Source organism: Hypanus sabinus, chromosome 26, assembly GCF_030144855.1.
Source record: "Hypanus sabinus isolate sHypSab1 chromosome 26, sHypSab1.hap1, whole genome shotgun sequence".
Taxonomy (NCBI): Eukaryota; Metazoa; Chordata; class Chondrichthyes; order Myliobatiformes; family Dasyatidae; genus Hypanus; species Hypanus sabinus.
In genome coordinates this window covers 46,435,451-46,459,463 of record NC_082731.1, presented here as the reverse complement: position 1 = coordinate 46,459,463, position 24,013 = coordinate 46,435,451, and the positions used below count along the sequence as shown (strand labels likewise).

The following is a 24,013-nucleotide window of genomic DNA, read 5'->3' as shown; positions in this document are numbered from 1 at the left end:
TGGAACCGGAAGTCGAAAGAGCCCCCCCGCACACTCCTCCCGAAACCCACCCGGGATAGAAAGCCACGCTCAATAATAATTAAATTCCTTCGGTACAGAACCAAAGCGGAGATTCTATGAAGGGCCTGGGGTATGAAGAGATTGTTTTTCGATGATAAATTAATATATTTCTACCAAGATTACCCCCCCACAGTCCTGCAGAAACTCAAAGAATACTCTGAAGTAAAGCTAAAAGAGATTAGATTTCAAATTCCGTACCCTGCTAAAGTTAAAGTGTTTTATGACAATGGGACGCGGTTGTACCAGACAGTGGAAGAGGCGACTACAGACATGAAGGCCAGAGGGTTGCCCGTCAGCATGACCAAAACGAGGGAAAGCCTGACTGAGGAATTACCCGGCTCCGCTTGGGAAATAGTGCGAGAATCGAGAAGGCAGGAGACGGGAGGAGGCAGAGAGAAATATACCAGGGAGAGACTGGGAGTTTCCCCAAAGACAGTCCTCACCTGCTTCAGAAGAGCCATAAGGTTTGGCTAATTTTAAAAATGTTGAGAAGCTAAACGGAAGCAAAAGTACATGGTGATATACCTATCTTGGGAAAGAGAGAGAGGGAGTTCTTCAAAGTAGTATTGCAAAAGTTCAAATTGCTCACAGTCCATTTAAGGGAGAGACTTTTTTAAGACGATTTAAATTCTCTTTCATGTCGCGTTGCTTCGGTTCCCAAATCGAACTTTTCCCATGAAGAATTTACGTAGATTGACAAATGGAACGGCTTAAAGGCACTGACCTTTCCTTTACAGAACTGTTCCCAATCCTTTCTGCTATTTCACAGGGATTAACATGAGAACAGTCAATGAATTCCTTCCGAATGAGGATCAAACAAGGTCGAACCTGTTTCACCGTCGAAATCGATTTCTCTCGATCTTTTAACTCCCGAACTCCAATCTTCACTCTCCACTGATTCTCAACTAGCAGTATTATAAAGAAACTGCTGGCAATGACCTTTTAAACTTTAGGCATTAGATAAAACTTCATCTTTCAACTAAACTGCGTCATAACATTAAATCACGCAGTGGCATAAAGTCAACATGGCAAATCCAGCCACGAACTGCCCCTCCTCACTGGGAGGGGTCCTCCTTTTATACCCTGTAAAAAAAAAACCTGTCACATGACCTCTACTGGCAGGAAAATGACGTCACTCCACCATCACAAGACCATTACCTCAAGTCCAGTATACCTTCAACCCCAGTCACGTGACAAGAGTATGTAACACCTCCCTCCAAACAAAAAATTTTTGGTCTGACAAGAACAAAAATTAACAATTATTTACAAGAAAAACAAATTTACAACATACATAATATACAATACAGTATCATATAACATCTTACAATACAGTAGGTGTTACAATTGTTAAAAAAAACACTCCATAAAAAATCACATTGTACATTCAACATCGAGATAGACAATCAGCAACCACATTATCTTTACCTTTAATATGAGTTATCTCAATATTGTACTCTTGTAAACGCCAATTTAATAACCTTCTGTTGTTGTTTTTCATCTTACTCAGGAAAACTAACGGATTATGATCAGTATAAACAATGTGGTTTTTGAGTTGTACCAACATATACCTCAAAATATTCTAAAGCTAAAACAAGAGATAACAATTCTTTCTCTATTGTTGAATAGTTTCTCTGATGATTATTAAATTTCTTAGAAAAGTAAGCTACTGGATGATCAACCTCATCACCCTCATTCCTTTGCATTAATACTGCTCCTGCAGCCTCATCACTAGCATCTACAGCAAATGAAAAAGGTTTTTCAAAGTCAGGTGCCTTGAGCACAGGTTGTTGACATATCATTGTTTTTAATTTCTCAAATGCTTCTTGACAAGGCACTGTCCACACAAACTTCACATTCTTCTGCAAAAGGTTAGTGAATGGAAGGGCAACATTAGCAAAATTCTTACAAAATTTTCAATAATATCCTACCATTCCCAAGAATCTTCTGAGAGTTTTTTTCCCTGTTGGAGTGGGAATCTCTAAAATTGCCTGAACAGGAGCTACCTTACCTTGACCCACAACATAACCAAGGTAAGTCACAGTGGCATGTCCAAATTCACTTAGCTAAATTAATATGTTAGCTTTTGAAAGCCTTTCAAACAATTTCTCCACCGCAATAATGTGTGTTTCCCAAGTATCATTTCCTGTCACTAAATCATCAATATAAGCATCAGTATCTTTCAATCCCTGAATCACAGATTTAATCATCCTCTGGAAAGTACCTGGGGCATTCTTCATCCCAAATGGAAGAACATTATATTCATATAACCTAGAAGGAGTTACAAATGCAGAAATCTCTCTACCTCTGTCTGTTAATGGAACACACCAATACCCTTTCAATAAATCAATCTTTGTAAGGAACTTTGCTTTTCCAACTTTATCTACACAATCATCTACTCTAGGAATTGGATATGCATCTGTTTTCGTTACAGCATTCACCTTCCTATAGTCCGTACAAAACCTAATACTACCATCTGGTTTTGGCACCATAACACAGGGTGAACTCCAATTCAAGTTAGAATGCCTAATGATATTATTCTCTAACATATATTTAATTTCTATCTCAGCAAGTTCACATTTTTCTATGTTCATCCTATATGGGTGTTGTTTGATAGGTTTGACATCTCCAACATCTGCATCATGTGAAGCTATAGTAGTCCTTCTCGGAACATCTGGAAACAAATCCTTATATTTAAAAATTAATTCCTTCATCTGCTGTTTCTGCTCTAGCTGTAAATGTATTAGTTTCTCATCAATATTTTCCAGAATGGTTGAATTTGGTAACCATACAGAAACAATGTTGGATTTAGAATGAAATTCAGATGAATCATCTATCATGTTCCTCGTTAAATCAAACTCATTCTCACTGACCACAACAGTCACAGTATCAGATTGTTTCTCAAAATTTGGTTTAATCATATTTATATGGCAAAGTTGTGTTGACCTTCTACGATCTGGAGTTTTTAAATCACGTAATCCACATAATTGATTTTAGACACAATTTCATAAGGACCATGAAATCTAGCTTGTAAAGGATTCGTTTGCACTGGGAAAAGAACCAACACCTTATCTCTAGGCTTAAACATCCTCATCCTAGCTTCTTTATCATACCAAGTTTTCATTTTCTCCTGAGCCAATTTTAAATTGTCCTTGGCTAAGCCACAAGCTTTATGTAACCTGTCCTTAAATTTCAAAACATAGTCCAACAAATTAGTGTGTATTTCCTTACTAATCCACTCTTCTTTTAATAAAGCTAAAGGTCCTCTAACTCTATGCCCAAATACAAGTTCAAACGGACTGAAACCTAAAGATTCTTGTACCAATTCCCTTACTACAAATAAAAGTTTATACCCTCATCCCAATCACTTTCATTTTCCACACAATATGTCCTAATCATATTCTTGAGGGTAGAATGAAACCTCTCCACGGCACCTTAACTCTCTGGATGGTATGCAGACGAAGTGATTTGCTTAGCTCCCAATTTATAAACTATCTGTTGAAACAATCCAGACATAAAATTACTGCCTTGATCAGTTTGTATTTCCTTAGGTAATCCAAAATAAGTAAAGAATTTTATAAGGGCCTTTGTCACAGTTTTAGCTTTTATATTCCTAAGTGGTACTGCCTCTGGAAACCTAGACGAAGTACACATGATAGTCAACAAGTACTGATAACCAGTTTTTGTCTTCGGTAATGGACCAACACAATCTACAATAACTTTAGAAAGCGGTTCACCAAATGCTGGAATAGGTTGTAATGGAGCTACTGGTGTAACTTGATTTGGTTTACCCACTATTTGACAAGTATGGCATGTTTTACAAAACATCGCCACATCTTTTCTTAAACCGGGCCAGTAAAAATGTTTTAAAATCTTGTCCACAGTTTTCCTTACCCCTTGATGTCCACCTAAAGGTACACTATGAGCTAAAGTCAAAATCTAATTTTGATATACTTTAGGGACAACTACCTGGTAAACAATATTCCATTCCTCACTTGCAGAAATCACAGGTGATCTCCACTTCCTCATTAACACTCCTTTTTCCAAGTAATATCCTACTGGCACCTTCTCAATTTCACTATCTAGTAGAGCTCGTTCTCTTAATTTTGTAATCTCAGGGTCCCTATTCTGCTCTGCCATCATCTCCTTCCGAGACAGATAAATCTTCATAGTCAGACTTACTCCAAGAATCTTGTTCAAACAACGAAGGTAAGAAAGTCTCTGACACATCCTCAAAACTCAAATCCTGAGTTGAACAGTCATGAGTAACAACCTTATTCTGTGCATCAATCTTTTTAGCCATAGCTCTAGTCACAACACAGGAAGAATCTGTGTTAGAATTCATCTCTGGTTCCTCTGATTCCATTGTCAAATGCAATTCAGGAAAAACTTGTCCACCTGCCAAGTCATTACCTAACAATAAAGAAATACCCTTCACAGGTAAGCTATGCTGTAATCCTACTTTAACAAATCCTGTAACTAACCCCGACTTTAAATTTACTTTATGTAAATGTACAGACATAAAATCACTCCCAACACCTCTTATATAATTTACCTCACCAGCATCAGACTCTTCATTAAACTTCAATACTCTGTCTAACATCAGTGATTGAGAAGCTCCGGTATCCCTAAGGATTCTTATTGGCACCAGAGTAGATCCTTCTTTAAAGGATACAAACCCTTCAGTTATAAAATGATCATATCCCTTTTTAACTTGGTCAGACTCTAACAAAACCTCATTTGTGTTTATCGAACCCTGTAATTTTACAGGTGCTTCAGTATGTTGCACACAAGCATCTGGAACTGCTTCCTTCTCTTTCTTTCTCAATCTGAAACAGTTAGCTATTGCATGGCCAGGCTTCCTACAATAGTTACAAATAAGACCAAACTGTCTTTCCTTCACAGGTTTTCCTTCCTCCTTACCTTTCTCATTAACTTCTGATTTAATTTCTGATTTATCTTGAGTCTCCATGTTATTTTTCCTCTTAAAAATTCTGCCCCGAGGAAATTTATTCTTATGGATTAAAACATACTCGTCAGCTAATCTAGCACAGTCCTGCAATTTATCAGTATCCCTCTCATTTAAGTAGGTCCTTACTTCAACAGGGATGCTTCTTTTAAATTCCTCCATTAAAATCAGCTCTTTCAATGTATCATAGTCCCCATTTACATTTTTAGAAGAAACCCATCTCTCAAACCACACAGCTTTATCGTAGGCAAATTCCCCGTAAGTTTTTTCCACAGACTTCTTCAAACTTCTGAATCTTTCTCTATACACTTCTGGGACTGATTCATATGCTTTTAAAATATGCATTTTCACAATATCATAATCAAGTGCTTGCGCAGCAGTTAAAGCTGTAGAAACGTTGTGCTTTACCTTTAATTACACTCTGTAACAACACTGACCATTTATCTTTCGGCCACTCTGAAATCTGAGCAATTGTTTCAAAATGTTGGAAATATCTTTCCACTTCTGTTTCACTAAATGGTGGGACCAATTTAATTTCTTGACTAGCACCAGAAGACTGATTCCCAAACCTTAATTCCGTCATTGCATATTCAAAATCCCTTTTTTTCTGATCAGCTTCTAACCTACAACACTCCAATTCTGCTTTACTTTGTTCCAACTTCATCTGTTCGATTTGCAACTGCATCTCCAGATTACTTATTGGAAGTGACTCTAAAATCGATTAATCAAAAACACCCGAATCCATATAGTGACGCGATTTTTCTCTGTATTACAGCCTTTGATGTAGTCTTCAAAATACCTTTGTTGCAATCTACTAGCTATCTCAGACACCTCAGTTTTTTTTGCCTTCGCTAACAACTCGCGACTGGCGAAGCCAGAAACTCATCAATATTCATTGTTGCCGAATACCACTCACAAGCCAATCAAACAAAAGAATCAAGTATTCCCCTTTTCAAAACACGGATTCAAAATTTAACAAGCATTTAAACTCAAATGATCCAATCCGGACGCAGCCCCATATTTATGTTATGGATTCAAGCAACAATAAATATATAAGTTAGGCAGGGGGTTTTATAACAAATAACACATTTATTAAAAACTGAAAACAACCCCCTCAAAAGTAAACAAACCACTCAAGTAATCAGATATCATCTGCTGTGTGGCAGCTTAAACAGTTCTTCAAAGTAGTATTGCAAAAGTTCAAAATGCTCACAGTCCATTTAAGGGAGAGACTTTAAGACGATTTAAATTCTCTTTCACGTCTTGTTGCTTCGGTTCCCAAATCAAATTTTTCCCACGAAGAATTTACGTAGATTGACAAATGGAACGGCTTAAAGGCACTGACCTTTCCTTTACAGAACTGTTCCCAATCCTTTCTGCTATTTCACAGGGATTAACATGAGAACAGTCAATGAATTCCTTCCGAATGAGGATCAAACAAGGTCGAACCTGTTTCACCGTCGAAATCGATTTCTCTCGATCTTTTAACTCCCGAACTCCAATCTTCACTCTCCACTGATTCTCAACTAGCAGTATTATAAAGAAACTGCTGGCAATGACCTTTTAAACTTTAGGCATTAGATAAAACTTCATCTTTCAACTAAACTGTGTCATAACATTAAATCACGCAGTGGCATAAAGTCAACATGGCAAATCCAACCACGAACTGCCCCTCCTCACAGGGAGGGGTCCTCCTTTTTATACCCTGTAAAAAAAAACCTGTCACATGACCTCTACTGGCGGGAAAATGACGTCACTCCACCATCACAAGACCATTACCTCAAGTCCAGTATAGCTTCAATCCCAGTCACGTGACAAGGGTACGTAACAATCCAATCAAATGTAAGAGAACTTTATCCAATTTGGAACAACTTGATTCATACTGGGAAAAATGGTTTAACTAAATAATGCCTCATAGGCCTGACTTTATTCTCACAAATCAATGAATCTGTTATAAAAACAAACTTCACTCCCTACTTGTACATAGTTCTTTTGCTTGTTTTTTTTCTTTCCATTCTTTTCTATAAGTGTGTATCTCAGATAAATACTTTGTGGAGATTTGTGATATACATGATTATGATATATGTACAATGTCTGAAATACATCTTATGGAAATGTTTGATGATGAACTTCAATAAAAAAATAAATTATGAAAAAACAACACAAGAACTGTGTCAACCACTTAGAAGGTTTACTAGTTTGCGTAAACCCCAGAGAGACTAATAGAGACATGTTAAATTATCCATTTGTTATGGTTAATGTTGCTCATTGGTTTTCCTCAAGGAAGATGGAGATATCATGTGTCACATGACAGAGTTCGGAACAATTCGCAGAACTGACAGAAAAACTTAAGGGTAGGTGGTATGGCCTTGCCCAATTTTCATTTATATTACTGGGCAGCCAACATACATTCTCTTATCTTTTGGTCTTTCTTTTATAATCAGTCTGACTGGCTAATATGGGTGGCAATGGAGTTGAACTTCATTATTAAAGGATCTCTCTGTCTCCGCACTTCCTTACCATTTGCCTAAATCAAATTGTTAATCCGGTTATCAGACACACATATCAGAGTATTGGCTCAGTTCATAATGGGCTTCACGGTTTTTCTTTCTCTAGACCTGTTCTACATAATCATCTTTTTCAGCCTTCTATGCAGGATTTAACATTTCTAGATTGGCACAGAAAGGGCATTAGGTGTTTTGAAGATCTTTCCATAGATAAGCACTTTGCAACTTTTGAACAATTGTCTAAAGTTTGGCCTATCTAACACTCATTTCTTTAGATATATCTCCAAATTAGACATTTTATCAACCCTTTAATACCAAACTTTCATGAGGTACCCATTAAGAATGCTGTGGACTTGTTTCTTCGTATAAATCCATTGGGTAAATGTTTAATTTCTACTATTCGAGATATGTTAACATGTTGAAGCGGGCCCCCTTCGATAAAATTAAAACTGCCTGGGAGCATGATTTAAGTTTTTCTTTGTCCGATGAGGTTTGGGATTCAATTCCCAAGACAGTTAATTCAATTTCACTATGTGCTCCCCACTGCCTTTTACAGTTCAAGGTGGTACACAGGGCTCATATGTCTAAAACTAAATAGTCGCAGTTCTATCCTGATATTAGTCCCTGTTATAAGTGCAAAGGGGGTGAGGCCTCTTTTATTCATATGTATTGGGCTTGTCCTAGCTTGGAGAAATTCTGGAGAGATTTTTTTTAAACTTTATCTCACGTACTTAATTGCTATTTGGAACCTAACCCTCTGATTGTTCTTTTCGGTACTTCGGGAGAAGCTGACATGCATTTAACTCTGACTAAGCGTCGTACATTGTCTTTCGCCTCTTTTGGCCAGAATGCAGTCCTTCTTAGGTAGAGATACGCTGCCCCACCCACTCATGCTCAATGGCTAAGAGATATTATGTCAGACCTTGAAAAGATTTATTATTCACTTCTTAATTCACCAAAAGGTGTAGGGACCTTTTCTTGAATATTTCATAATTCTTGTTTAGATTAAGGGTGCATCCCTCCCTTTTGTTCTTTTGCATTTAAATTCCTTACTTCCAGCTTCTTAGTTAAGATTTATAGGTTTTTTTTGGATGTGTAAACATATTATAGTTTAGGTAGTAGGCAATATACCTTCTTTTTATAAATACAGCTCTGTGGTGATATACTTCTGATTAACTTTTTTTATATATCGTAAGGCTGGCTTGGAGTTGGGTAGTGGGAGGGTGGGGTGGTAACTAACTTTATACGATTCTACTATGGGTGCTTTGCTTAATTGTTATGAATTGTATTTTGATATGTTTTGCATTTTTTTTCCCACCTCTTGTATTTTTTTTGTTTTGTTGCATTGTAAAGACTCAAAAATTAATAAAAAAGAACTGACAGAATGATCGAGAAGCTTGTATGTTAAACGTGATTGCTGTTAAATAAAAGTTCTGGTTATGTTCTTCCAGAATATGTGTCTTTATGAGTAACCCACAGTACGTGTACAGAACACAACAATGCCCCTTTTTAAGATTTATTTTGTAAAATGCGTATTATGTCCGCACTCTACTGCAAAAACAAAGAAAAAATCAACCCAAGTGCGATTCTAAGTGCAGGAAAAGTAGATCACAAGTGAATTACCAGTATTTCAGACTTTTATATCCTTCAATTTAGTGTACAGATGTCAGAAGTCAGTAATCAAATATACATCCCAAGTTGGAGGAATGCACACTGAAATTTATCCAATTTATTGCTACTTGATATCCTGCCATTTAGAGACAAACATGTGATCAACTCCACAAACTTGTTTAGAACAAGATTTCAGAACTTTAGATTTAGTGTAGTGATTCGGCTGGAAGCAGTAATGCTACTATCCTTAACATCATTTACTCCGTCTTCATTCTCAAAAAGATCCTCAAATTTTTGGCAACTCCATTTATCTTCCATTCTGGTTGCCAAGGATTTTAATCAATTGGGTCTGAAAACTTAGTATATAAACACGACTGCTCCCTGAAATTGTAACCAAGATAACCTTATCACATCTACTTATGGCAATCCATGCCTTTTGATATATTCTACCACTAAGCCCTTACAAGACTCATGTTGGATCCCACTATTTAATTCTTAGATTATTTTCTTTGCAGTTTAACAATTATATTTGCATTTTATATGATTGTTTATATACAAGTAACTGTTCATTAAGATTCCTAGTTTGGGGAGGGGGGGGGGTGGCATGTGTGTATATAAATATATACACACACAAGTTTAATATTCCTCTAGATGTGTTGGCACGTGGTCAAGGCATTCATCTAGTGATCTGAAGGTCACTAGTTCAAGTCTTGGCTGAGGCTGCGTGCGTGTCTTTGAGCAAGGCACTTAACCACATCGCTCTGCGACGACACGGGTGTCACACTGTCCTAATGCCCTTCCCTTGGACAACATCAGTGGCGTAGAGAGGGGAGACTTGCAGCTTGGGAAGCTGCCAGTCTTCCATAAAAAACCTTGCCCAGGCTTGTGCCCTGGAAACTTTCCAAGGCACAAATCCATGGTTTATCGAGTCTAATGAAGGCCTACACACATCCCTCTAGAGCAGGAGTTCCCAATCTGGTATCCATGAACTTTGTTGTTAATGGTGGGGGTCCGGACAATAAGGGTGGGAACCCCTGCTCTAGTGAATATACAAAGTGCAATTATGGAAAACTCTGGAAACTATTTTGTTATGTATTATTGAATAAGTGCTTTCTCATTAGTAGACTCCTATTCACAAATTTGAATTGAATTTTTACTTATGTGGGAACAAAATAAACAAAGCAGTGCCATTTTAATCTTCCCAGCATCTAAGTCCCTTTTCTTTAAGCCTTCTGCTACTAATTTCTGCTCCTGTTCCTCTTTGCTCCATCAACACTTGATAAAACTGAGCAACAACAAATTTTGTGCCTTTTCCCTGACTTCCAAAAGAGCCTTGGATTTAAATATCAGAATGCAGCACAAACTAGGTTTGCTCAATCCTACTCATGCAGCTTCCAATGCAAACTTAGCCAAATGTTGCTCAGGGTCAACAGGCTCATTCAGTTTAGTAGTTCCAGGTGATTTGGATGGCATTGTGGGATGTACAGGTGGTACATGAGGGACAGATAGTGGACAGCTTGGAAGGCACTTTGCTGCTGTATACTTCTAAAGCATGGTTCCCAATTTGGGGTCCATGGACCCCTTGGTTACTGTTAGGGGTCCATGGCATGAAGACTGGGAACCTATGGCATGGAGAACCTAGAGATTCAACATGTTAAAGCACTGAATGACTACCAAAGCTTTAACAACTTCATTCTTAAATTTCTCTTAGTACGGTTACCATATTCCTTACAGAACTGCATTCCGCTAGAATTAATGCCAGCCTCTTCGGCTGCCAACTCACACTCATCACAGCCTGTGGTTTATACGATGATTCTTGCAAGTGATAACAAGGCATAGGAAAACAATGAGACTGGGCAGAAAATTCAGTAGACAGCAGAATTCAAGCAGAATTTTTGCAATTTCTTGGCTTTTTAATATCAAAACTGGGTGCATGCAAGGCAGAGGTCGACAGGTTCTTGATTAGTCAGGATGTGAAAGTTTATGGGGAGAGGGCAGCAGAACGTGGTTGAAAGGGAAATTGATCAGCCATGCCCAATTCTGCTCTCATGTCTTACGGTCTAAAACTTACAACACAATTAAACCAGTCCAATTAACCCAAACCATATTCATAGGAAGATTGTGGTGGGGACAAAATAACAAAAAAATCAATATTCAGCACAGACACAGCTATATTTAAAATGGCCATTGTTTACATTCAAGGCAAGGCTCGGTGCTAAAATAAGTGGACTTACAGCAAACCGGAGCAGTAGACAAGATTTCCCAACTCCAGAGTCACCAATCAGAAGCAGTTTGAACAAGTAGTCACTGTGAATCAAAGTAGTAATTAGTACTAGAAGTACAGAGTGATAAAAATATCCAATATACAACACCCCAGGACATTAGATAATACCCATGAACAAGTTAGAACACATTTCAAGAGGCAATACTTTTACTAGGAGTTAACATGTACCTTAATTGCAGTGATCAATGTCCTTTTACAAAAGTTTAATGTGCTGGAAGACAGCAAGTACTTCCTCCATTCCAGATTTAAACCTGGTACCTGGTTTACAAACACCATTTTCTGTAATGGGATTAGTTTAACTACATAAATGTATATCCACAAATAGTATGCCAAAGCAAATATCCACACCCAGATCCTCTCCTGGACTCAGACCAAGAACTTACTCACCGATTAGAATGGCTGAGTGAGTCCCAAGTATCTCAGAAGGGAATTACGGAAAAGACGAGACATTTCTGACAAAACATCATTTAACCAAACACAATGGCAGAGTTTTGCAGAAAGTGTAATTGCAAATATTACCAAATGGAATTCTGAAATGTTATCAAGTTTTGACATGATCAGTCCAACCCCAGCCAAATTTAGAATTTAAAAATGAAGCTTGCCAGTTTTAGCCTATTATAAACTGTGTCTAAAAGATAGTATAATTTACAGCAATCTAGACACATTGTCCTGAAGTAGAATATCTACACAGCTTTCTGTAAAACAAGCTGACAACAGAAGTGCCTGTTTTTGAAAAATGGCAAGTAGAAAGCATATATATCTTTCTATTAAGGCATGACAAAGAGCAAACCAAAGGCTGTCCATACCAAAGTACAACTCTGTTCAAGATGTGAGTCAACGGAGCCAAAGTTCTTAGTGATATCAGAAATGTAGTTGACACGGCCACAGTAGTTCAAGGTGCTGCCATATAATTCACCTTACTCAACTGCTGGGCATGTTTGAAGTAACAAATTGTTAAAAACTGCCTTGCAAATGCAATTGTAATAGTTTAGTGAATAGAAAGACATGTGGACAGGAACAGATTACCAGCAAACACTGCAATGGTTATTTTAAACCAGTTTGCCCATTCTCCCTACAGCTGACAGACATTTCTATATTTAAACCACTGCCTTCACAAGCTATCAACCTCAAATTGACTTGACTTGTTCTGAGAAATTCTAAACTTCACTATTACTTCAGATCTTTTCATACCTCAGGATAACCCAAAACACTTGCAGCCAAATGCAGGATAACACAGCAAAAAAAGAAAGTGGTCATGTCTCAACCAACGAACTGTCAACCTCTTTGTATTCTAGCTACAATGACTGAAGATAACCTCAATGTCACGTGTTCACTAACCAATCCCAGCATCTCATCCACTGGAATAGCATAGAACTTTGTCACTGCTCAGGACAATGAGATTGCAGAGCTACCCCAGGCTGTGCAAACACATTACAATGCATGTGGTACAGCTTAATTAAAAAATCATCTCCATATTTGCAAGCAATGAGTGACTATGATGGTCCATAACAAAGGATATTGGCAAGCTGAGGTGAGGAAGCAAGATGACCTTCATCTGCACAACAGCCCTTAAAGCTGTTTTTCAGCCTTACTGTGTTGGCCAAGATGTTTGAGATCCCAAACAGATGTCAGGAGATTGAACTGAGTGTCCAGGGTGGGATGGGTGTATAACGATATTAAAAGCACACCACTGACATCACCATAGGCATTTGGAGTTGTAGATCGTCTCCAAGTTCAGTATTAAGTCCCAATGATATGGTGATAAACAGCAATTAAGGTCTAGAATGGTGTTAAAAGTTTGATCACCACTACTCTAAATCAGGGTGTAGACTAGAAAGAGCAGTTGCTTTACTGATTGACATTTCAAAAGATAGTCTTAGAAGCTCCATCCTGCATAATGTTTCAGAACTCCACAAATCAGAAGTACATGTAGTTTCTTGCCAAAGGATTGCCACAGCTACACTTTGAAACTTACTTCCAACACTGCAAGCACCTTCCCAGTCAACCATTCAATTCTATCAGAATCTAATCAATTGTACTTTAAAGAAGGATGCACTTTAAGGGGAACATGAAGTTTAGAGTCACCTCCCAGTCTTTCACAATGCCTTTAGTCAGGTGTACCGCAAGGATGCTTTTAGTCATCAAGTCAGTATTGGTAATTGTCGGACATGATGAACAATGACACCTATGCGGGTGTTTTTAAAATGAAAGAGCCATTGCACTGGGGCAGTTCCACCCTCTCAACCTCAGAAGTACAGGTCCAGTGGTATGAACAAGCATCACAAACTGGGGTCTTCCTTGGCTGCAGTGGATGACATCAAGCAAAAAAACACTGTAGAGGCTTCACAGAATCTACAACTCTCAATATTGATTACTTATTACTATTTTTAATTTTCACTTTTGTACATTGATTATTTGTCCACCTTGAGTCATTTTTCTCATTGATTTAAATGCCTGTTAAGAAAATTAAGAAAGGGTATCATATTGTGACACACATGTACTTTAATAACATTTATTTGAACTTTAGACCTTGCACAAAACATTGCACTGAGTAAAGCACTGTTGTACATAGTTTGGACAAGGGTCTAAACCATACAAAAAAGTTCACTCTTTACACTAAATGAAACTGCTATTCAACAATTTAATACACTACAGGTTAGGAAGTTATTTTAGTGTAAAGATGGCCATCTCCTTCTCCATCCTATTCAAACAACCCATGGACTACCATTCCAAATGGATGCCAAGCACATTTCAAGCTAGCTTTGCAGAAAGCTCATCTTAAAACATATCCAAAATAGCAGAATATTCCTATGTGTACAACCTCCAGATCCATCACCTGTTCACTGGCTTTTACCAAACCAATAGCTTTATTGCCATTAATTGTTCCTGCCTGACTATTGCAAGCTCATTTTATAACTCCAATCTCAGCCTGTGAGGAGGTCCTGGGACCACTAGTTTCTCTATATTGCTCGTCTCATGCATTTCCAACATTGTAAAAAGAGTTTTTATTTATTTACAGCAAAGATTGCTGCACATAATGACATATTTAGGTGTCATATTAATGAAAGCCCATCAGGCAAAAGTACATTGGCATTATTAAATCAAGAGATAGTCTTACGGCAGCTTTTCACACTGTTCTTCTTGTTGCCATTTGAAAAGATGCCCAGGATAACTTGCAAACTTTGAGAAATAGCTTGGAACTCAATTATGTCCTTTGATTTAAACACTAGACTTACACATAGTAAGAACACGTGTCTATACTGTATAATCAGCTCACTTCAAATTACAGCAAATCAAATTATAAAACACTGAAGCACATCAGCAACTTAGATTGTGATAGAGGTCAGTAAGGATGCCAATCCATACAAAGGGCCATTATTAATTCCTGAAGGTCAGAATAACCAATTGCCAGTAACACAGGATTTCAAATTTCTGTTCATTAAAAACAGATTCCTTACTGCACTATTTGCCCCTGTACAAATTTAGCACCTCACAGGAGTTATTGAGTACATATATTCAATCACAACTCTTTGGGCAATTGACCTTCCATAAAGACAAGCCCAAACATAGCAAAGATTGCAGCTGATTAGAAGGCCTACAAAGACAGTAGGGAAATGAAATTATGCTTAAACATCAAAAAGGAATAGCTGTAGGCAAGGGAAAGTAATCACCATACTATAACAGAACAAGAGACTGTATACGGGTTTCTGATAGAGGTTTGAAGCCCCTCAGTCCTTGACCTTCAACCCAGAGGTCCAGCCAAGATGCACGATCAGGAGAGTTATATACTGGCTTCAGTTATTTTCACATAAAGGTTGATCATTTAGAATAGGGGTTCCCAACCTGGGGTCCATGTACCCATTAGTTAATGGTATTGGTCCATGCCATTAAAAAGTTGGGAACCCCTGATTTACAATAAGTGCTTAAATGGAACACTCAGCTAGTAATTCAGTTCATCTTTGTTTCCAATTTGCCATGTTCCAGAAAGCTCAAGGCACAAAGGACAAGTTCAGCATCAATTTGAGTCCTGACTTTGGACTAAGTTCACAGATGGACATGAATAGCTGCTGGTGGAATGGGTTGTATCTTGGTGCTTCAACTTGATGGTAATCAAGCTTAATCACAGGGCTCTGCAGAGAGTGGTGTGGACAGCCCAGCACATCTGTATATGTGAACTTCCCACTATTCAGGATATTTACAAAGACAGTGTGTAAAAAGTGCCTGAAGGATCACTGGGGACCTGAATCACCCCAACCACTAACAGTTCCAGCTGCCACCATCCAGGAAGCGGTACCTCGGCATAAAAGCCCGGACCCAACAGGCTCCAGGACAGCTTCATCCATCAGGCCACACTGATTAATACATGCTGGCTCAACTGTATATTGACTATCCTGTTGTATATACTACAGGCAGTCCCCAAGTTACGAATGTCCAACTTACAAACAACTCACACTTACGAACTGAGGAAGGAGAATGCCATCCGCCATTTTAAGTTGTTGCTATTGACACTGGGTTGAGTGTGTAACTTTGCATTTGGCTTAAATTTTTCTTAGCAAGATTCACCCTGATCCCCCACTTTCCAGTCAGCAACACCCCACTTGTCCCATTTAACCCATCTCAGTGTGGTGGACTTTAGGACCCAGCGGAGCTCGGGACCTGCTGCCCGCAATGTTTCTGTTCCGTTAACAGAAAACGATCACAATTGAAAATAAAGTGGAAATAATAAAGTGATTGGAAAGAGGTGAAATGCCATTGGAAAAGCATTAGGCTACAGTGGGTCAACGATCAGAACAATTTTAAAGGATAAAGTGAGAATAATGAAGCATCTGAAAGACCCTGCCACGATGAAAACTACAATTATTACTAAGCAACGCAGTGGCTTAATTACTGAAATACATCCGTTTCTTAAGTTTTATATGCATAGAAAGGTACAATATAGACAATAGGTGCAGAAGTAGACCATTCGGCCCCTTGAGTCTGCACCGCCATTCTGAGATCATGGCTGATCATTCACTATCAATACCCAGTCCCTGCCTTGTCCCCATATCCCTTGATTCCCCTATCCATCAGATATCTATCTAGCTCCTTCTTGAAAGCATCCAGAGAATTGGCCTCCACCGTCTTCTGAGGCAGTGCATTCCACACCTCCACAACTCTCTGGGAGAAGAAGTTTTTCCTCAACTCTGTTTTAAATAACTGACCTCTTATTCTCAATCCATGCCCTCTGATACTGGACTCTCCCAACATCTGGAACGTATTTCCTGCCTCAATCCTATCAAATCCTTTAATTATCTTAAACGTTTCAATCAGATCCCCTCTCAATCTCCTCAATTCCAGCGTGTACAAGCCCAATCTCTCCAATCTCTCTGCGTAAGACAGCCCTGCCATCCCAGGAATCAACCTAGTGAATCTACGCTGCACTTCCTCAATTGCCAGAATGTCCTTCCTTAAACCTGGAGACCAAAACTGTACACAATATTCCAGGTGTGGTCTCACCAGGGCCCTGTACAAATGCAAAAGGACATCCTTGCTCTTGTACTCAATTCCCCTTGTAATAAAGGCCAACATTCCATTTGCCCTCTTCACTGCCTGTTGCACTTGCTCATTCACCTTCATTGACTGATGAACTAGGACTCCTAGGTCTCTTTGCATTTCTCCCTTACCTAACTCTACACCATTCAGACAATACTCTGCCCTCTTGTTCCTGCTTCCAAAGTGGGTAACTTCACATTTATTCACATTGAATGACATCTGCCAAGTATCTGCCCACTCACCCAGCCTATCCAAGTCTCCCTGTATTCTCCTAACGTCCTCTTCGCATGTCACACTGCCACCCAGTTTAGTATCGTCAGCAAACTTGCTGATATAGTTTTCAATGCCCTCATCTAAATCGTTGACATAAATCGTAAAGAGCTGTGGTCCCAATACAGAGCCCTGTGGTACCCCACTAGTCACCTCCAGCCAGTCCGAGAAACACCCATTCACTGCTACCCTTTGCTTTCTATCTGCCAACCAGTTTTCTATCCATGCTGAAACCCTGCCCCCAATGCCATGAGCTCTGATTTTACTCACCAATCTCCTATGTGGCACCTTATCGAATGGCTTCTGAAAATCTAGGACCACAACATCCACTGGCTTACCCTCGTCTAACATCCTTGTTACACCCTCAAAAAACTCCAACAGATTAGTCAACATGATTTGCCCTTGGTAAATCCATGCTGGCTTGGCCTAATCCTATTACTGCCATCAAGATATGCCACTATTTCGTCCTTAATAATGGACTCAAGCACCTTCCCCACGACTGACGTTAGGCTAACAGGGCAATAGTTCTCCGTTTTCTCCTTCCCTCCCTTCTTGAAAAGTGGGATAACATTAGCCACTTTCCAATCTTCAGGAACTGATCCTGAATCTAAGGAACATTGGAAAATGATTACCAATGAATCCGCAATTTCCTGAGCCACCTCTTTTAGAACCCTCGGATGCAGACCATCTGGACCCGGGGATTTATTAGCCTTCAGTCCTACCAGTCTACTCATCACAGTTTCTTTCCTAATGTCAATCTGTCTCAATTCCTCTGATATCTTATCACCCTGGCCCATCCATACATCTGGGAGATTGCTTGTGTCCTCCCTGGTGAAGACAGATCTAAAGTACGCATTAAATTCTGTTGCCATTTCCCTGTTTCCCATAACAATTTCTCTCAATTCATTCTTCAAGGGGCCAACATTGTTCTTAACTATTTTCTTTCTCTTCACATAGCTAAAAAACCTTTTGCTATCCCCTTTTATATTCCTGGCTAGACTGAGCTCATACCTGATTTTTTCTCTCCATATTGCTTTTTTAGTTAAGATCTGCTGTTCCTTAAAACTTTCCCAATCATCTGTATTCCCACTCATCTTAGCCCTGTCATACTTCTTTTTCTTTAATGCTATACAATCTCCGACTTCCTTTGTCAACCACTGTGGCCCCTTCCCCCTCTTTGAATCCTTCCTTCTCATTGGAATGAACTGCTTTTGCATCTTTTGTATTATCCCCAAGAATATCTGCCACTGCTGATCCACTGCCTTTCCTGCCAGGGCATCCACCCATTTAACTTTGGCCAGCTCTTCCCTCATGGCTCCGTAGTCTCCTTTATTTAATTGCAACACTGACACCTCTGATCTGCCCTTATCCCTCTCAAATTGTAGATAAAAACTTATCATGTTATGATCACTACTTCCTAATGGCTCCTTTACTTCAAGATCACTTATCAATTCCTGTTCATTACACATCACCAAGTCCAAAATAGCCTCGTTCCTGGTTGGCTCAAGCACAAGCTGTTCCACTTGGTATACATATACTATATACCAAGACAAATGTTTGACTAACTGATGCTAAATAATACCCGATGTACTCTTCCAACTTACGTACAAATCCAACTTAGACGGACTCAGGAATGGAACTCATTTGTAACCTGGGGACTGCCTGTATCAAAATACTATAAATTGCACATTTAGATGGAGACCCAATGCAAACATTTTTTACTCATGTGAAGGATGCAAGAAATAAAGTCAATTCAATTAAAAGAGAATTTGATGTCTAGATCCTACTCATCCACCTCCAGCTAAACAGACTCCCACAGGTCTTCCCATTACAATGCTGGGTTATTTAATTCCTCCCAACAGTTATCAATTGCTAGCCGTGAACAATTTTAACTCCATTTACCATCACACCTAAACAAAGGTACCTACAATAAGTCCCAAGCATTCTAGAATTGACAAAATGTTTAACATACTTTTTTATTTTGTAGTTTCCCATTCTGTGCAAATGTAACTACTGAACTCTAGTCCATTTATTGGGAGTTCCAGTACCTAATATTACAATTGAGCCACCACTTTGGATCACCTTGGCTTTCAAATTCAAAGATACTTGGATCTGGAACTACAAAGTTAAAAATAAAATCACATCCTCCACCTGACCTGACATGCCATCTCTGACTTCCATCTATGAAATGTCCACAGTATTGCACATTTACAAAATGCACAGTCATCCATAAGTCAATTGCCACAGAGGCTTGATTTGGAGATTAGTGCCAACATTACAACAGCATCTGCAATCAATGGAGTACAATAAGTAGCACTGGTATTGTGGATGGCAGGGGTTTGAAGAGTTCTGACAGTAAAAATATGATGGCTCCTACTAAGCCTCAAGCTCTAGGATTTGTCCCAAACCCCTCCACCTTTCAAGAAGATTTGATTTTTTTAAAATCCAATTTTCAGCTGAAATATTACCCAAATGATTTGAACTTGCGGTACAGAGTGTTCAACTGTTGTACACTTTAGATTGTTCAGTTGGACATTTACTATTTAATATCTGGGCTGTGATAATCATTAGATGAGATCATCACTGAACCATAATCTGCAGCTCCTGCAAAGATAGTCAAGCTCACATAGAACTTTGTTCCATACACTTGAAAGGCTTTGCTTTCAAAATCACTTAAAAGTAGATTACTTCTTGCATTAATTTGCATCAAGCTTCCAATAATACAAGAAAGCAGGAGCTCTGCCTCCTACAGAGAGAAAAAAAACAAGCCCTTCACATCTGCTTCGGGGATCTCTACTAGTACAGGAGGTCAAAACTCTGAAAACTAATCAAGTTAGAATGTGCTTCTGTGGGTAAGCAGCTTTAGTTTCACTAGTCTGGAAGCCCATATTGCTGAGAGGACAACTCCCTGTTGAACCAAAAATTTAATATACAGGAAGATTAAAGCTTCTGTAGAACCCCAATCACAGACAAAATAACTGGTTCAAAAAAAAAGGTATGTGGGGCTTGTGTCCTGTTACACATTGCTTCAGCTATAACTTTTTCTTCATGCATTAAACAGCTTCAGCTTGAATGCAGTGTTTAACCTACTGCTGTACTCTCTACACTGGTCAAACACCATCTAAGTTCATGTAAACACAGTTGCTGGTAAAATCTCACAGCAACAAAAGTACAGGAGTAAGTTCGGCTGGCTGAGTGACAATGCAAATAGCACTGCATGTCAGCAAGATGAGATTGCAGCCTTCAGGAAGGGGAAATTGGGAGAGCACACAATCTTCATTCAGAAGCCAGCAGTGGAAAGAGTGAGCAAGCTTCAAGTTCCTGGGTGTCAACATCTGAGGTTGCATCCTGTGCCCAGCCTATTGATATAATCAAGGCATGCTAATAGATCACCGTTAGGAGTTTGAGGATTTCCAATGTAAATGACTGACATTTCTATATACAGTGGGGAACATACTAACTGATTGTGTCATAGCATGGTATGAAGGCTTCAATGCACAAGATCGCAAGAGGCTGCTAGGTTGCAGACCCAGCTAGCAACACAGGTACAATCCTTCCCACCAGAGGAAATCTTCCAGAAGTGGTGTCTTAAGGCAGTAGCAGTCATCACTGAAAGTCACTCACTATCCAGGGCATCAGTTTGACTAGCCGATGCAGAAATTTCCTGTTCACTGCATTGCACTTTCCATAGTTTGCAATGATGCAGCATGTCAGGACACTCTCTAATGCACATCTATAGAAGGACACGAGTACAGATCCAGCTCTCTTCAGCCTCCTCAGATAGTGCCTTTGGTGAGCTTTCCTGATTGTGTAGGATGGTCCCTCCGGATGGTTGGTACAGTTTGATTTCAGTTGATGGTGGCCCCAGGAGGTTGATTGGAATACCATTGTGTATTGAAAATGGTTAAACTTGGAGATTGCCTTGCACATGCTCAGTACTAACAGGTATAATGAGGCTATTCCAGGCAATCAAGCTCTGACCAAAGTTTACAGAACAGGATCACTACAAGTCTTTCTATTCTATATTTACATAAACCAGCCTCCAGAAAAATCAAAATTCTAATCATAAAAACCACAAAAGGCAATGCTGCAAATATTCTAGATACTACTCAATCTGCTCACTGCCTACAACCCTCACTCCCATCAGCATTTAACTTGAAAGATCAGCCCTTCCTCCAAGTCACATGGACTTCCTTCCTAAAAGAGCACTGAAGGCTTTAACTATTGCTAGCTTCCTCAGTCATACAATTGCGTCCCTGAACTTGCTTCAGCTTTGATTTTCAGATCACACAAATTGTGAAATGTACTGCAATACAAGTGCTGAAGTTTCAAAAAAGGGTATCAAGCCAATTTGAAGGAACTCAGCAAGAAATAAACAGTTGACATTTTGGGCCAAGATCTTTCATCAGGATGTGTATTGGTTCACACTATCTCAGCTGTACACTCAACCCTGCAATATAGAGACGACACTGCAGGAGCTCAGTAAGTTAGGCAGCATCTGTGGAGGTTAAAGGATAGCTGGAGTTTTGGGTCAAGACCCTGCATCAACCCCAAAAAAAATAATTGCCCCTCTGCCTCCACAGATGTTGCCTACCCTATCAGAATTCTCTAGCACAGAGGTTCCCGATCTTTATGCCATGGACCCCTACCATGAACCGATGGGTCTGTGGGCCCTACGTTGGGAACCCTGCTCTAGCTAGCAGTTTTATTTTACTTTCAACTGTGCATCACCTGCAAAGTGCTTCACGGTCCAAGAATGCAACTCGAATGGTCTTTAAACCGGTACAATTATTTAGCAAAGTTAAAACCGAGTTACAACATCCAACCCTTACATCCTGTTACATCTGGAATTTGAACCAAAGTTGAACGACCGTTTCTGCCAAAAATGACAATGCAAATATCTGGGCAACAACCAAGGTATTCCCTCCTCTGCTCTTGTCCCACCTGAGCACAGATACAAAAAAATCATGCCAAAATTACTATCTACTCAGTGTTGACGTGCTGATTTAGGTAAAAGCTAATCTAAACCAGCATTGGTATATTCAAAATTAACTACTACAAAATGTACTTAGAAAATTCCATTCTTTTCTAATGAACTTTACCTGGTGCTGCAAACTGATCAAAATGTAATCTTAACCCCATTTTGGGCATAAAGGAAAATAGTAAAGTATGACAACTGTTCTCTAGTTGAGTTTTCAAACATACCTTCACAAAAACCACTTTACTCAATACTAAAAGTAAGAGGCAAATCTCAGACAGTAATGTTGCTTAGTAGAGTTCAAGCCTAGTTAATCTGGTTCAGTTGCTGAAACTATGGATTTACTTTCATAAAAAGCTGATGAACTCAGCAGGTCAGGCAGCATCTATGGAAATGATTTAACAGTTGACATTTTGGACCAAGACCCTTTTTCAGGAATGAAAAGGAAGGATGAAGATGCCAGAAGAAAAAGGTAGAGGGAGGGAAGGGAGGAAGGAGGCTAGCTAGAAGGCGATGTGGATGGGAAAGGTTAAAGGCTAGAGAAGGAAGAATATGATAGGAGAGTGGAACTCAAGAGAAAAAAAAAGGGGGTAACGACAACCCAGGGGAAAGGATAGGCAGGTGAGAAGAGGTAAAATGCCAGAGTGGTGAGAAGAGGGGAGGGATTTTTTTTAAATTATATAAACCAGAAAGAGAAATTAATATTCATACCATCAGACTGGAGGCTATCCAGATGGAATACGAGATGATGCTCCTCCGTCCTGAGGGGAGCTTCACCTTGGCTCAAGAGGAGACCAACATGGTGGAAGAGGAATGGGAATTAAAAAGGCCACTGAGAAGCCCCACTTTTGGCAAATGGAGGTGGTGCACAACAAAGTGGCCCTCCAATTTACAACAGATCTCACCAACGTAGAGGAGGCTGCATCAGGAGCACTGGACATTATAGAGAACCTCAACAGATTTTCAAAGTATTGCCAAACCTGGAAGGACTGTTTGGAGCCCTGAATGTAGATGAATGGGCAGCTGTTACACTTAGGCCACTTTCTCCTATGGTCCATTCTCCTCTCCCATCAGATTCCTTGTCCAGTCTTTTACTTTTCCCACCCACTTGGCTTCACCTATCCACCTTCCCCTCCCCTCAACTTTTTGCTCAAGCATCTTCCTACCTTTTCAGTCCTGAAGAGCCTCAGCCCAAAACAGCGACTACTTGTTCACTTCCATGGATCTGCCTGACCTGCTGAGTTCCTCCAGCAATCTGCGTTGTGGATTTCCAGCATCTGCACACTGTCCTATGTTTATGATTTACTTTACTGCTGTAACCTTCAGCTATGCAGCAAATTTTACACTTCTAGCCAAAAGAAAATTCCTTCATCTCATCTCCCCTTTTCAATCTATTGGCAGCAGATATTAAGAGTGAGATAGGCCAGGTCGTAAGAGTAATACACAGTCTAAGGATCTCAAGTTGCACCACGCTTTTCTACTTCATGCACTCACTTCATTCCTAATCACTACGTGCTTAGACTCTTCCACATCAAATTGGCAATTGCTCCATTATTAACATCTTTCATTCAATAGTCAAGCTAATTACCTTCACTAATACCTCTAGTTAGAAAAATGCAGTTTCTGGAAATTCAAAACGTACACTCTCAAGAGAACGATGGAGAAAACAGTGATCTTTGGGTCAGTGAACAGAGTTGGAAAGCCAAACCTCAGGGATTATGCCAGAAGGGGTTGATACAGTGAGAGGGCATGTCTGAGATTGGGTGGAGCCCGGTATTGTCTGGATTCAGTACTCATTGTGATCC

General features: G+C 39.4%; 1 protein-coding gene across 1 annotated transcript in view; it reads right to left on the bottom strand.

Annotated features, from left to right (window-relative positions):
* Window positions 1-24,013, bottom strand: part of LOC132381530 (ras-related protein ORAB-1-like) — a 45,815-nt gene that overhangs the window by 16,967 nt on the left and 4,835 nt on the right. Inside the window, exon 2 of the mRNA XM_059951016.1 lies at window positions 11,379-11,451. Coding sequence (XP_059806999.1) covers window positions 11,379-11,451 — 73 coding nt within the window. The remainder of the gene's footprint in view (window positions 1-11,378; window positions 11,452-24,013) is intronic.